The sequence below is a fragment of the Periplaneta americana genome, chromosome 2 (genome assembly GCF_040183065.1).
Source record: "Periplaneta americana isolate PAMFEO1 chromosome 2, P.americana_PAMFEO1_priV1, whole genome shotgun sequence".
In the NCBI taxonomy this organism is placed as follows: domain Eukaryota; kingdom Metazoa; phylum Arthropoda; class Insecta; order Blattodea; family Blattidae; genus Periplaneta; species Periplaneta americana.
The window spans coordinates 64733675-64750293 of NC_091118.1; the positions used below are offsets into that span (position 1 = coordinate 64733675).

A 16619-nucleotide genomic window follows, 5' to 3' on the forward strand; every position below is an offset into this window, starting at 1 on the left:
AATAAATTGGCTCCATAAAATAATAAATCCTTCATTAACAGTAATGTCTAGACTCTAGAGTTCCTTTATAATGAGAGTTCAGACGTTGAACCCTACAACAATTAAAATATGTAATGATTTGATAGCGCTGAAAATGGAAAAACAAAACTCTTACGAGAAGTAAAACCATATACCTATATTATATTATATTATATTATATTATATACAAATATTAAACGAATTCGATACTTAATTTTATAATGCATTGTATTATTTTATAATATAATTTATGATATCTGAAATATAAAATATTATTATTACAACTAGTTTGTCACTGAGAAATAAGGAAAAGCTGTTAACTTGAATTTATTTGAAGCAAAGCGTTACTGGATTATGCAGTAAGGTAGGCGATGTTTGGATCCTGTGCCTTAATTCTATTCTCAATTATTATCTTAGCGTATGCTCGATTACACTACCTCTAGCGCTTGAAAGTGGAACTAGCCGCTGGCGCACAGAGAAACAAAACACAGGAAAATTCGCTCAGTGTCCATTCTTTATAATCCCTATTCACTGGTCACACAAGATAATCAGGGCTATTTTAGGCTATAGTGATAGTCACACAAGGATAATTGGGGCTATTTATAGAATGTGACAGCACTTTCCAGCTAACAAACAAACATTATGATCGGAGCAGATAAAAAGTTAAATTTTTTCTTCCACCATGTTAATAATGTCAAAAGAAGTGCTTATACAAATTTTGGCTACTCGACCGCAATTATGGGGCCGTCCAGAAAGTGATTTTCCCTGGTGCTGTTTACAGAAAGTATAATTACGTGGGAAGATTTATTGAAACAGATACAGCAGTTGTTACGCTATTTGTCAACATATTCCCCACTAGAATTGAGACATTCTGTTATACCATGGGATCAATTTTTATATCCTTGAGTCGTAGAAGTAACTGCTTGGGATTGGAACCAGTGTTTGACAGCCGTCTGCACCTCTCTGTCAAGCCCATGATATGACAAATGTCTCAATTCTGGTGGGGAATATGTTGAAAAATAGCTCAACAATTGCTGTGTCTGTTCGAATAAATTTTTCCAATGAAATTGTGTTTTCTTTCTGTTAACAGCCCCTGACGAACTTATTTTTTTACGGCCTTCGTAATTTCGGTCGAATGGCAAAAATTTGTATAAGCACTTCTTTTGATATTATTAACATGGTGAAAGAAAAAAAAAAAAGACTTTTAACTGCCGCTATCAGAATGTTTGGTTGTAAGTTCACTGTGGGTATTTTGTACGAATTTTGTGCGATGAAGAGTGTATACCTTTAAACAATTTTCCACGTCTTCTGAAACTTTCCTTCAAATTGTCTTTTAAAATACTACTGTAGCACTGTTGCATTCATTGTTTATTGATTTAAGAGAAAAATGTATTAAGATCGGCCCTTTAGTCCGAAAATACCATGGCCAACACCTTTTTCTCGGATATTTTGCTTTAACCTTTTTGTATTCTAGTGGCACAGTGGGCACTAGTGTATTGTGGGTCCCTATCACCATGGCATGGCGCGCCCTAAGGTTGCAGATAGAGGAGACGGCCTCCAGATATGGAGGGTAGCTGCGAATATATTGAATAAGCAGTCGTGGACAGCCGATAAGGGGTGGTCCTCCAGCTTGGGGGTTGGGCGAAGGGCTAACAACCCATCACCGTAAAAAAACAGCTTGTTACGAAACCTAATAGTAAGCCTCGGAATGGGACTGATCCATATGTAGATGAAATTATTGGGGATTATCAGTGTGGTTTTAGGCGTAATAGATCAACTATTGATCACATTTTTTGTATTCGACAGATATTGGAGAAAAAAATGGGAGTATAAGTGTACAGTACATCAGTTATTCATAGATTTCAAAAAGGCGTATGACTCGGTTAAGAGAGAAGTTTTATATAATATTCTTATTGAATTTGGTATTCCCAAGAAACTAGTTCGATTAATTAAAATGTGTCTTAGTGAAACTTACAGCAGAGTCCGTATAGGCCAGTTTCTATCTGATGCTTTTCCAATTCACTGCGTGCTAAAGCAGGGAGATGCACTATCACCTCTACTTTTTTAACTTCGCTCTAGAATATGCCATTAGGAAAGTTCAGGATAATAGACAGGGTTTGGAGTTGAATGGATTACATGAGCTTCTTATCTATGCGGATGACGTGAATATGCTAGGAGAAAATCCACAAACGATTAGGGAAAACGTGGAAATTCTAATTGAAGCAAGTAAAGCGATAGGGTTGGAAGTAAATCCCGAAAAGACAAAGTATATGATTATGTCTCGTGACCAGAATATTGTACGAAATGGAACTATAAAAATTGGAGATTTATCTTTCGAAGAGGTGGAAAAATTCAAATATCTTGGAGCAAGAGTAACAAATATAAATGACACTCGGGAGGAAATTAAACGCAGAATAAATATGGGAAATGCATGTTATGTTTCGGTTGAGAAGCTTTTGTCATCTAGTCTTCTGTCAAAAAATCTGAAAGTTAGAATTTATAAAACAGTTATATTACTGGTTGTTCTGTATGGTTGTGAAACTTGGACTCTCACTTTGAGAGAGGAACAGAGATTAAGGGTGTTTGAGAATAAGGTTCTTAGGAAAATATTTGGGGCTAAGCAGGATGAAGTTACAGGAGAATGGAGAAAGTTACACAACGCAGAGCTGCACGCATTGTATTCTTCACCTGACATAATTAGGAACATAAAATCCAGATGTTTGAGATGGGCAGGACATGTAGCACGTATGGGCGAATCCAGAAATGCATATAGAGTGTTAGTTGGGAGGCCGGAGAGAAAAAGACCTTTGGGGAGGCCGAGATGTGGGTGGGAAGATTATATTAAAATGGATTTGAGGGAGGTGGGATATGATGGTAGAGACTGGATTAATCTTGCTCAGGATAGGGACCAATGGCGGGCTTATGTGAGGGTGGCAATGAACCTCCGGGTTCCTTAAAAGCCAGTAAGTAAGTAAGTAAGTAAGTGGCACAGCAGTCTTGGTTTTAGGAGTGCATTAGCATACTCAAGTTTCACCTGTTGTCACTGAAGGTGACTACGAGCTTCCTCGACAAAATTTATTTAGAACTTTTGATTTAACTTGGTGGAATATGTACAAACTACTGAAGTTGAGTGGAAAGCAATGGTAATAAATAACTTGAACCTTGCCAGAGTCCTCGATCTCCCGTCACTTATCTATCCCACCACTTAACCCACTGTAACCATGTCAGTTCTCAGTCTCCTATCATTTAGGTATCCCTCCATCTAAGGCTAACCCGCTGTAATAATCTTGTTACAGTCCTCGACCTTATGTCACTTCTCTAACCCACTCTAACCTTGTCACAGTCCTTGGCCTTACGTCACTTAACCCCTCATCTAACCCATTCTAACCTTGCCACAGTCCTCGGCCTTATGTCACTTAGATAACTCACTCTAACCTTGTGACAGTCCTTGGTCTCCTATCAGTTATCCCCTCATCTAAACCACTCTAACCTTGACACATTCTTCATCCTCACGTTACTTAGCTATCTCCTCATCAAACCTAACCAAACCATTAACTCGCAATATTTACAAAATTATACTTTGGGAAGGGGTGTAAAATACAGTGCAACTTCCATGATAGCACAAGACAAAATGACAGACAGCTCAGTAATACATCACAACACTTTCTGTCAGAACTTACTCACCAATCTCAATAACCCCCCTGTCAACTACATTGAAGTCTACCAAAGAATACATAGGTAAGTACCTTAAAGTCGTAAGTACTAGCTAGATTTTTTTTTTATTTTAGTAGGTTATTTTACGACGCTTTATCAACATCTTAAGTTATTTAGCGTCTGAATGAGATGAAGGTGATAATGCCGGTGAAATGAGTCCAGGGTCCAGCACCGAAAGTTACCCAGCATTTTCTCATATTGGGTTGAGGGAAAACCCCAGAAAAACAACCAGGTAATTTGCCCCAACCGGGATTCGAACCCGGGCCACCTGGTTTCGCAGCCAGACATGTTAACCATTACTCCACAGGTGTGGACACTAGCTAGATAAAATGAAAATTAGCCTACTGTGTTCTGTTCAGTGTTAATAGTTTCTATGTGTTCTTCGAGTCTAATCAAGTACGGTGAATCTTACTTATGTCCCAGACACTATAAGGAATTTAAAAAAAACACTGAAAATACCTTTGATTTATAGTATGGAGTAGTAAAAGCTCGATGTGATGACTAGGAGAGCTGTAAGCTCACCCAACCCGCCCTAAATACGTATCGTACTTATATACGAAAATCATCATGCTTGAATGAAGAATACCGCCATATTTCTTTAATGTAACAGTGGGTTTCAGTGTTGCCATCATAGTTATACTACACACCTAATCAAACCTAACCTAACCTTTCTCATAATACTACACACCTAATCAAACCTAACCTAACACAATACACACCTAATCTAACCTAACCTAACCTGTCACATAATACTATACACATATAGTAACATTCCTCACATTTAGTATCATTTCGTTTTCATGTATTGCTGACTCTGCCAATCATATCAGTTTCCATCTAGTGGAAGTGGATTGTACTAATACTACTAATTCCAAGAAGAAACTATGGCGACTTTCATTCATAATAATTACATTTTACATGTTTCGTGATATACTAAATGTGTTAATGTAGTAATAATTCTATATAGGCCTATGTAGTGCCTGTATGGTACAATAAGATTTGAAATGTGTTGTGGTTCTGGTAAAAGTATTGAAAATTGGTTTATAGCGCCACATTTGCAGTGATAAAAGTGTGCAATATTCGTTCATTGGCTGGTGGATGCTCTAGATTGACCTCAAGTAGTTCTGAATAAATTTTGTCGACAAAACGTGCCGTGCTTTGAAGTAAATAATTATCTATTTGTCTTGTTTTGTTAGTCATATTTCTGAGCATACATCTGGCACACACTTTTGAAGATATTTATAGATCTCTTCTTTAACATGTTGAATGTTTTGTTCATTGACAGAAGTCTCGGGATTTGCATCATGCGGCATGTTCAAAACTATGCGAGCATCATTAAATGATTTACACCACTGGAATACTAAAAAGGCAAACAGTTTTCCCAGAACTGTGCTAGTCAAAGTATTTCGTAAATTACAGCACCACCGAATAGTGCCACAATGAGAAACTTGGTAACTCACTGTGCAACAGCATTTGAGATATTCAGATATCGTCCATATCTTACTAATCATTGACAGAAACAGAGACTGTCACGAAAAAAAAAATAATAAAAGCCGGTATAATAAGAATTATGAGTAAATATTATTTTAATACCTCTCCTCCCATATGATAGTCTAGATCAAATTTGAACAATCTTCTGTGTTTGTCAAGTGCACTGTAACTTATTGGAAATAATATCCAACCAGACATAAGTTAATGTTTGTATTTCGGATAGTCATTTGATTTTCACGTAATTTCCTTCTTGCTTTCTAATACAAAGCTTGGTGCCATCTCTGTTTTGTTTTTCTTTGTTTAAACTTTTACGTTTCACTAATGTTCAGTTTTTGCCACAGAGGATCTTTACATATTTCACAGTTACCTAAGTTTAGTGTATATATAATTTGTTATATAGACATAATTAGGTATGGACTGTGGGACCCCTATTTTTCAAAAACCAAGTTACATACCCCAATCTTTTGAAAATTTCGACTCTTAGTAGTTCATGTGATTTGTTCTTTCAATAATATAGCCTGTATTGATTACAAGGATATATCCACCACTGGTATCATCTGCCTTAAAGAAATGTCACTTTCACCTCCATTATAATAATGAAGATTTCAATAGTAATTATTTCTTGTTTTAGAAACGATACAAATAAAACATCATGGAATCTATTTTGTGTCAGTTTTTGTAGTCTTGTCATTCTGTCCTTAATTAGTTGTGGATTTATTATTCTACATCACATTGTTGTTTCATAATTTTTCTTCACAATGAATGACGTTGTGGGGCACTGTCTCTTACACGATTTACTTACATATTTCTAGTGGATGAGTTTAAATTATGAGAACAGGGTTTTGTCATTCTTGATGATTGAGTCATTGCCCCATTTTTTGGTATTTTGACGTAAAACTACGTTTCCTCGATTCTATCAGCTATTCTATCAATAATCTCTAAACACACACCTTCATCTCAAACAGCAGAAATAACTAATAAATAAATAAATAAATAAATAAAAACTAAAATGCTCTCTCAATTAATATCACTCAATAAAAGAATTGTATTCCAATGGATACCATCCCATTGTGGAATCCTGGGAAACGAGAATGCGGATGCTTTAGCAAAGAAGGGCAGCACTGCTACTTACAGACCTGTTACTAAATCTACTTATTACTCTGTGAAAAGATTGATTAAATCTACATACTTAGACTTCAACAAACAAAATTTGATAACACAATCCCAAGGGAAAAAATGGAACTCTCTGCATCAAAATCCACAGTTAATTCCCGATTTACCACGAAAATCGTCTGTAGCTGCATTTAGATTGGCAACAGGCCATGATTGTTTGGCCAAACACCTGCATAGAATTGGAATATATCAGTCCCCTAACTGTCCATTGTGCAACTCAAACCAAGAAATGGATTCGGAACACCTCAAAATCTGTGCTTCAGTGGCTGGTCATGATAATATCTTTGAAAAATATTGGAGTGCAAGAGGTCAAATGACTTTATTGTCAAATGCGTGGCATTAGAAAACAACAACGTTTCCTCGATTTACAATCATGTAAAATGCAATCCCCTAACTAGTTTTCCTTGCATTCCCCTTGTTCTCGTTACCTTCCCGCTGTTCTCCTTGCCTTCCTGCTGTTTTTCTTGCCTTCCCGCTTTCTCCTTGCCACCCCCTTGTTCTTCTTGTCTTCCCTCGTGTTCCCATTGTCGTCCTTCACCATTGTTTTCCTTGTTCTTGCCTTGTTTTCTGTTTTCCCTCCTTGTTTCATTTCTCACACCACCTACACGTAGTTCTATGTAAAGATATGCAGCAAGGTAAAGAGCTATTTTTTTTTTTCGCTGCCTTCTGTAGAAGTTGATAGAATGGGAAATATAGAATGGAATCGAATTGTTGTCAATTTTAAGTGTCTTCCTATGTGATTAACCTACAATATTTTAATTGTTTATATAATGTTTCAAATATATTCTATAGTGGAAATAGTAGCAAATTAGAGCTGTCAATACCGGTTATTTGTAGTTCCTCTCCTTGGCTGTGAAGTAGGTCACATATTTACCAGAATCTCTCGGTTTTGGGAAGACATGTTAATTACTGAAAATGTTTTAAAGTATTTTTGTAACAAATACTGTGTGCAATGTTAATTTTAAACCATTGGCATTATCAGGAAGGGACCATGCTCCTAGACTGGACTTTGACATGGGTTCAAACTCCTTTTGGACAAGATACCTACTTGTTCTCCTCCCCCACGGGCAGATATGTCATCCCATGAAAAATCCTCACATCCATTCTACCAAAATACCATCACACTGTTACCTTATTTCATCACTTGATAAATTCGCAAATGATACAGTGTCGTTAAATAACAGTTTTAAAAACTGACAATACTATATTAAATTTACGTTTATTTACTTACGAATGACTTTTAAGTAAGGAACCCAGAGGTTCATTGCCACCCCCACATATGCCCGCCATCAGTCCCTATCCTGAGCAAGATTAATCCAGTCTCTACCATCATATCCCACATTCCTCAAATATATTTTAATATTATCCTCCCATCTATGTCTCGGTCTCCTCAAAGGTCTATTTCCCCTCAGGTCTTCCAACTAACATTCCATATGCATTTCTGGATTCATCCATACGTGCTACATGCTCTGCCCATCTCATATGTCTGAATTTAATGTTCCTAATTATTATGTTAGGTGAAGAATACAATGCATACTGTTCACCGTAGTGTAACTTTCTCCATTCTCCTGTAACTTATCCCTCTCAGCCCCAAACATTTTCTTAAATACCTTATTCTCGAACATCCTTAACCTCTGTTCCTCTCTCAAAGTGAGAGTTCAAGTTTCACAACCATACAGAATAACTGGTAATATAACTGTTTCATAAATTCTAATTTTCAGCTTTTCTGAGAGCAGACTGGATGACAAAAGCTTCTCAACTGAATAATAACTGGCATTTCCAATTTTTATTTGTTACTGTTGCTCCAAGGCACTTGAATTTTTCCACCTATTTATGTTACATGAAACAATTGGTATTGTTTTGAATTGTATTATTTTTTTCTTTTTCCAGCCAGTTATTGTATGAGTCAAAAAACAGAAAAGCCAGTACTGTCAGGTCAGCGCATCAAGACCAGAAAAAGAGGTAAGTGATACATATCTTTACACTCAGTGTCTTACTTTATGAAAAAGAGGGTGTGTGAAGGAAAGAGAGAAAGAGCATTTCTACTCCAATTGTTTTCATAAAATGGTTCTTTCATGAATAGGCTTAGTGGAGATCACATTCACTTTTTAAAACTTATCATTTAATCTTGTATTTGTGGCTTTAAATTAATTACAGTGTATTTGTGGCTTTAAATTAATTACAAAAAATAATGCAATGAATTAATATAGACTTCATAATTTAGTTCTATATATAACATGGTATAGAAGAGTTTGAGTTCCTTAGATTGGATGTTTCAACTGTGAGAAAATACAGCTGGATTGGCAGATTTATAAACGTTAGTTTGGTGGTACTAAATATTTATATCATGATGGACTGTAATTATTTTAGTTGCGTATAAAAGTTGGCATAATTCTTGGGCTAGACAAATGTCAAAAGAGTAACTGCGAGAGATTTCTCTGTCTCACTTGGTAGAATTCCGACACTTTATCTGTGCATTCTCCGACCATTAGTGTGTGAGAGAGAACAATGTTTAAATCAGGACCGTCTTAACAGCATTATAGGCCATTGGGCAAATCAGTGCACTGGACCCTGCCTACACAACCACTCAAATGAGTAAAAATGTGAATTATCTATAAAATAAACTTATGTTTAGTAGTACGTCCAACAAAATCAGTGTTTTGACATTAAAAATGCATTGTACAAAGGTTTGGACAATACAAAATGAGCCTTGAACTTGAAAAACAAAAATTTCAATATAAAAATTGTACTTGATTGGGAAATCGTACAATCTTGAGATAATACAGGCGCACATTATGAAATTACAATTAAATATTTATTATTGGTCAAGTGTTCAACGCAAACATTTGCGAAATTTCTTTACAGACAATTCCTTTATAATTGGCTTGAAGTCAGTGGTCAGTGGTCTTCAGGATGTCAGACAGGCCAACTCTCCGCTACAAGTCGTAATTTTTCTCTTTCTGTCGAGTTAGCAGGAGCTTTGAATGTTTAGTCGGCTGATCCCCCCCCCCCCCCTCCGACAACTGCCCACTGTCTGCTTTACTATACAATTTTGTTCAATCATTTTGGTGTCATAACAGCTGTCACTGTCTTCCGGAAACCAAACGCTATTCCTCTTATTCACTTAGGCCAAATCGTACATTACCCTAAAACCTAATTCAATATACTTTTTTTCCCTAAACATACCACGTTCAATTAACTACTATCTTAAAAAAAACGCGCGCACACACACATCTGCACGCGCTTTTTAACTTTCTCTTCCCATTACCATCATTAAAAATTTGCCTAATTTTTTTAACTTGCTTATGTTAGTTGTACTACATATTTTTTTATGTGCTACATATCTATTAATACTCAAAAATTTTTATCTAAACCATTTTTTCCTTATATTGTCTGTTTCTTGACATTCTAATACCAGGTTAATGGAACGCATCTTTTCCCATGTTGCAAAGGGGGTAGATATCTTCTCTACGAGACCCTTCCTGTTTTTCAATTCCCATATTCCTAGCCTCCATCCAGCTAAGCCCATCCTCACTTCCCTATTATTTATTATTACATATTCATCTTCTTTCCATGACGTTCTTATGCCCTTAAAATTACTTCATGTTCTCAATCCCTTCAGATTTTGATGAGACTCTAGTCTCGTAATTTCATTACACCTTTCTTTTACGATTTTACAAATTAGGCTACATTTAAATTCATTACCCCAATTTCATTCCATAACCATTTTAGATCTAATCTAGTCATTGGTCTTTAAATCTTCTAGCCAATTGGATTTCAGATTCATGTCCTGAAGAAAATCCAGACATTTCTTTTCAGTTGTACTATCCTCTTTCGCCATAATATGACCTAAGAATTTTTTTTCCTTACTACTGGCGCACAGTTCTGGTGATTTCGGAAGTGATCAGTACTGATAAGATCACAAAACAAAAAATTATCAGCCTCTGCTCAGCACTTGAAAATTCTGCACTGATTTGTATATACAAGGCATATCAAAATCTTAAACTAACCTAACTCGTCACAGATTGGTATATGTAAGGAATAGCATAAGCATACACTAGCGTGAATCTTTCGTAATGTTACCAAAGTTATGTTGGTGTGACTGAGGAAATAGCTTTAAATACTTGAAGTTGTATGAGTGGAGTACGAAGAAATCTAACAGTGCACTAGTTTAGCCTAATATTGTTTTGGTAATCATTACAATTCATATATAAAATGGGTAGAAATATTAAAATGTATCAGTCATTATTATCAATAAAGAAAAAAAACACCGTAAGGGAAGAATGCTGTGGAGATGCCATCTTCCTTACAGTGCTTGTAAATAACCCTTTTCTGTAGAAATGGAAGCCATTACATCCTGTCTAGCCCATCTCACATTGAGTTTTTTTGGATTCTGTTAGTGCATTTAGGACTTCCTTTAGGGAAAAATCTTTTTTCTTGCACTGTTTCCCAAACAACTACGTTAAATTTGCAATCTTGGCGTTTTTGATTGGCAGCATGAAGATAATTTCATTTTTTTTGGAGATGTAATTGTATATTATTTCATCTTTTAATTATGTTGCTAAGAAAATCACGAAAAAAATATTGTGGTTTCTTATTAATTATAGGGACTTAATAATAATTATTTAGTAAAGATTACTACATCTGTGTCCTTTTTAGATGCACGCTTTTGTTATACTTCATATAATCAAAAATTAAAACTTAATTTCTCTCTGAATATATTTCATATGTTTCATCCGGATGTTGCTGTTAATAACAGTTCTGTTTATTGATATGTGAACTGTTTTCATGTTTGGATGTGTAAGAATTGTAGTAATTTATCATCTCTGTATAATGGTATAGTTGATGTGCTACTTTCTTTATCATTTTCATTGTGGGTCAGTTAAGTAGGCTGATAGAGCCCTGGACTCTTCCAAGTGCTGACAAAGAGGAAATCCCTTTGATCTTGGCCTGAAAATCTTGTGACTCACAGCTTGCTGTTCCTATTACAGCTCAAGAACATACCAACCTCGACACATGAAAAGATTTATAATCATGTTATTAAGTCTGATGTTTCCATAAGAAGGGTTTTGTATATTTTGTATATGAAAACACGTTTTTGGGTATGACCAGAGTGAGCACTGATCATATTACACCGAAAACATCTTCTGTGCAATGCTTACTATGAAAGATTTTCATTTTTAACTTTTCTTTACTTGGACCTACTTTTATCTTTTGTTTTTCGATCTCCCCCCCCCCCCCCCCCACTCTTTCCTTCATTTCTTTTTCTGTCATGGAAACATAAATTCTTTTTTTCTATCTTCTTCCATTTTTACTTTGTTGTTATTATTACTGTTGTTGTTAGTGGCGCCAACTTACATGGGCCCATGGGGCCAAAGCACACTCAATAATTTGTCGTGTTATTATTACTATCATTATTATTTATGAGATTTATTTATTTTAACTTATACCTCAACTGTTTGAGCCCATCCAATGATTTCCAAAAGTTGGTGCTACTGGTTGTTGTTTCAAGTACCTATGTAAGCTCTCTGCTTCTGAGAATTGAGAATATAATGCCATCATACTCTATATCAGCACAGGTGTTCTTCTTTCCAATCACAAATTTGTAATATAATTATTCACATCCTTTTTTGAGTTGTCAAAATATCGAAGTTTTGGTCTTTCCATGTCCTGGTAGTTATTTTAGAACTCCAGTTCAGAAATTTTTCCGAAATTGACTTAAATTTATTCTTGCCATATGATCTCCATTTGATAACATGTGATTATTTTACAAAAAGTCAGATAGTTGGAACAGCTTGCTGGTAAAGAATAAACCATGCCCTGAAATTGTGATAACTGTTGTATAATTTGAAGCGTGGTGGGGCAAAGTGATATAAGTGCCGAAACTTCGAAAAATAGTTTCTCTCGCTCGAAGTATTCTAAATGCCATTGCCTATGCCAAACTATATGATCTGTGTCGATTTCAGTGTACCTTACTGTTGATAAATGCATCGGTGGATCGTGTTGGATGTTATATTCCAACAGTGTTCACAAGACATTGCTTTCCTTTTTCTGCGACAAACAACTTTTAGGCACTTAGATCAATTTACTTCACCATGCTTCATTTCTTCAGTTGCATCATGATACATTAAGAAATGTTTCACCATATCTTAAGCAGTAATAGCACCATTAAAGAATGTAAGATTGTTTGAGACTAGAAAGAGCATCTTCGAATTTCTATGTTTTTTGAAGTGGGTCTCATCTTGGCAATGGATACACATTGTATTTTTGCGTTTTTACGTTTTGTACCTCCAGGTATTTGAAATACGATCGTGTAAGTTAATAAACGAATAAACAAAAGATGTATATCCGAAATAAATTAACATGGAAAGTATAGGGATTCTGCTAGGACCTCAGAAAAAAAAAGTCAAACAAAAATGCGTAAGTGCGAAACACATAAAAGAAGTTTTGCTGTTCCTGACATTTGTATGGCTTTAAATTCGTAAGTAAAAGAAAAATAAAACAATCAGAGAAAGAGGATTGGAAGATGGAGCATGGGAGAATAGAAAAGAATGGAGAAAGGGCATAGAATTGTGGAAATGAGTACAGAAAGAAGTCTTAGGCCATTATAAAAGCTAATACATAAATAAATAACTAAATAAATATTTTGAAATTATTTCAGTACAATGTATGAATGACTTGGCAGTTTTATTTAAAATTGTACAAAATTGGCGATCTATTTAACCTGTACAGAAAACAAACCATAAACAGTAATATTCACAGCATAATAATGTGTGACTAATAAAATTGTTACAAAACTCGTATAAAAAGTATGTAGTGAGAAAGTATAATGTACAATCAATCTGTGACACTTTTTTTCTTGCGTTAATTCGTATGTTCATTCATCTTGATTAATTTGAAGCTATTCCCTGCTTGTTTTGTGTCATTTGTAATTACAAATGATAAGGTAAATATACTTGCGTGTTCTACTATTTAAAACGCACTCAAGGTGAAAGAAAATCACAAATCACGTGTTGTTCATGGCCTGAAATAGTTACATGTCAAGTGTCTGTAATGTTTTGACTTGTCGCAATCTGAACCTATTGAGCAAGCATAGTCATAGTTTGCGTCTTTAAAACTCCTGTAAAACAAGTATAGTGTCGTAAGTTTTAATCTGCTTGACTGCACACCCCACCATAAAAAATAGTGATAAGACTTTGCATGTCTTTTATATCTTGTTAAGTTCATATTTGTAACAACAATCTGCACTTAAACTGTATAAGAGTTCGTTGGATTTATAATTTGTCATTTAGTGTTGTTTGACAATGAAATGATGAAGTACTGCTAAGAAAACTGTACAGTGTGATACTAAAGTTATTTTTTGTGTGTGAATCACATTTCAACCCTTATTAATAGTAACAATGTCACTGCTGCAAGTAGAAGTGGATTTGAGAAGATTCTTGTTAAATTTTCATAAATGATATTACAAGAGATTTTTAATAAAGACAATGAAAAATATTGACAGATACGACTATAGCCATGTAGTAACTATAATAATAATAATAATAATAATAATTTATTTATTTATTCTGGTGGAGTTAAGGCTACCAGGCCTTCTCTTCCACACCATCAGCAGTATGTACACATACAATATTTTTGGAAACAGTGAAGAAATTAATTGGTAATTACACAAAATAAGAACATTTACAATTATGGTAATTCAACAAGAAAAAAAGAACACAAACATTTAAAATGTTAAATCTGTATACAATTAAACAAAGCTTAAGATCTATATTGTCCACAGCTGCGGAGTAACAGTTAGCATGCCCGATCGTGAAACGAGCAGGCCCGGTTTCAAATATACCTGCTTGAGGTTTTTTGCGGGATTTTTCCCTCAACTTGTGAAGAACAAATGCTGTGGGTAACTTTCGGTGCTGGCCCCTGGACTCATTTCGCTGGCATTATCACCTTCATCTCATTCAGATGTTATATAACCATAGCAGTTGAAAAAGTATAGTAAAATAACCAATTAAAAAAAAAAATCTATATTAATCTAAATAACTACAGCTAGATTCAGGGATTTTGGCTCCTGCAAAAAGTAAGTAGATAGACTAAGAGCGAGTTACTCATCACTACTGGCAGGCTGGGTCACACAGGTCAGGCCGCGCAGTCATAACACCTAACACTTCCTTCTTATCATGTCGCGGTACACTCCGTCTTAAAAACACAATATTCTTCCACATGTTCCGTTACTAACCACTACATCTGTTGACTAAACAATGTCATGATGACTTATATTTTCTTGACATGAGTGTCCCTCAGCTACGAGCATAGATATTATTTTCATTCTTCCTCTTCCCTCTTCCCCTCCTATGCACATTTGTGATTAAATTTCTTTATGAAGCAACACACAACTCGCTCACTAGCCAAACAACCAAGGACAGGGGCCATTAACGATGAACCGAGATGTAAACGAGAAATGGCAACTAATCATGCAAACAAGAAATACAGTTATAAACGTTAGACAGAAAGGCTGCATACCTTGTAATATATTAATAATAAATTTCATTAGACAGAAGACACGTTTTTAAATAAATTTTGAATTTCGATAGGGTTAGGCAATCCCTGAAGTCACTAGGTTTAGAGAATTCCATAGACGAGGTAATGATATTGTATAGGAGGATGAATGAACTAACGAAATAATTTAATTAAAATATGTTTGTATCTAATGTTCTTGATTTGGCAATACTTATTTCTTCATAATTATAGAAAGCTGAACAATTAATTTATTGTATTGTACAATAATAGTAGAAGTAACATTCTGTCAAGGTAATTTTATTGTGTGTACATATTGTCAATTGGTTATTTCTGTTTTTATTGATAAAATTAGGTTATGTGTCCCTTATGGATTTGTGAAAACAATTGTGAATAATCAGCGACAAGACAAAAGTGACCATATAAAATAGGTAATATTAGTCATAGATGGTTTTGATTGATTGAAATTCAATTAATTCTTCCTTACACTGCATTGGTAAATAAGCACATCAGATAAATAGTCATTTCAGTATGATAGCGAATTAAATTTGATGTGTGGTGTTACTATAGTTCCGTCGCACTTATTTCCAGCAGCCAATCACGTTGCAGGTCGGCTACATTTAAACATGTGTGTCTTGTCATTTGCTGCTGATGACTTCCTAAGGCTTAATAAATACTGAATATAATCGCCCGCCATTTTCGTTCTTTCGTTGGTGTTTGCAGAAAGCACATGAGGACGTTATTTGCCACTCACTTATTTGCTCAGTTACAGTGCGTTTGATTTAGTATCATAGGAGCTACAGTAATGTTTAATGGTGCAGCAAATAGATTCGTCTGTTAGTTCACCAAAGAAAGAACAAAAATGGTGACCGATACTACCTACCTAAACTTTATAGAACCTTCACTTCCTAAGGTGTAAGCAAAGAGGAGGAGTCATGCCTGAAATATCAGCGACGCAACTATAGTATGAAAATTGTATCTTTTATTTTGAAATTAATTTTGTTAAACATCAAATGGATTGCCATCCCAAATAGCTTTTCCTTCTTAAATTACATGGAAGATATTAACTAGGTGTTACAGTATAACCACTGTTATTGTTATTATTATTATTATTATTATTATTATTATTATTATTATTATTCCACCATTAATTACCACTGCTGCTGCCACCACCGTCACCCACGAGTATAATTTGTGTATCATGTATAAAATTGCACCCATCTCATCAACCAATATGAAGAATGTTTAAATATATCTCATCATTGTCAGCTTCTATTGAACCCACTGTTGGCATGGACCTTTGCAATGATAACCGGAAGAACTCTTATTTCTTCTAACAGGAAGAACTGTTAATCCTTCTCGTAAATAAATATTGTCATCTTTGAAGGATGCTGATTTTAAGCATATAACTGCTGTACGTAATTGAGAGGAAAAGCATGAAATGGAAGGAATGAAAGCTGGAGAACTGGAAGTATCCCGAGAAAGCTTGTTCCATTGCGTTTCTCTCCTCTGTTCTACTTCAAATGGCATTTAGATTGACAGAGTGTTGTTGGCATAAAACATAATTTTTATTTGTATTTTTTTTGATAATATGTTGATTGAACCTAAGACTGATTTTGAAATCTGATGTGTATTATATGTCTTATGTTATTTTCATCTTGTATACGTATTGAATTAAACCTCCTCAATTTCACTGTAAAGACACGTCA

At 34.9% G+C, this 16619-nt stretch overlaps 1 protein-coding gene across 1 annotated transcript in view; it reads left to right on the forward strand.

Moving 5' to 3' along the window:
• Positions 1 to 16619, forward strand: part of kra (basic leucine zipper and W2 domain-containing protein kra) — a 54891-nt gene that overhangs the window by 2943 nt on the left and 35329 nt on the right. The window contains exon 2 of the mRNA XM_069817894.1: positions 8287 to 8358. Within this exon, the coding sequence (XP_069673995.1) occupies positions 8298 to 8358 (61 nt within the window). The 5' untranslated portion in view covers positions 8287 to 8297. The remainder of the gene's footprint in view (positions 1 to 8286; positions 8359 to 16619) is intronic.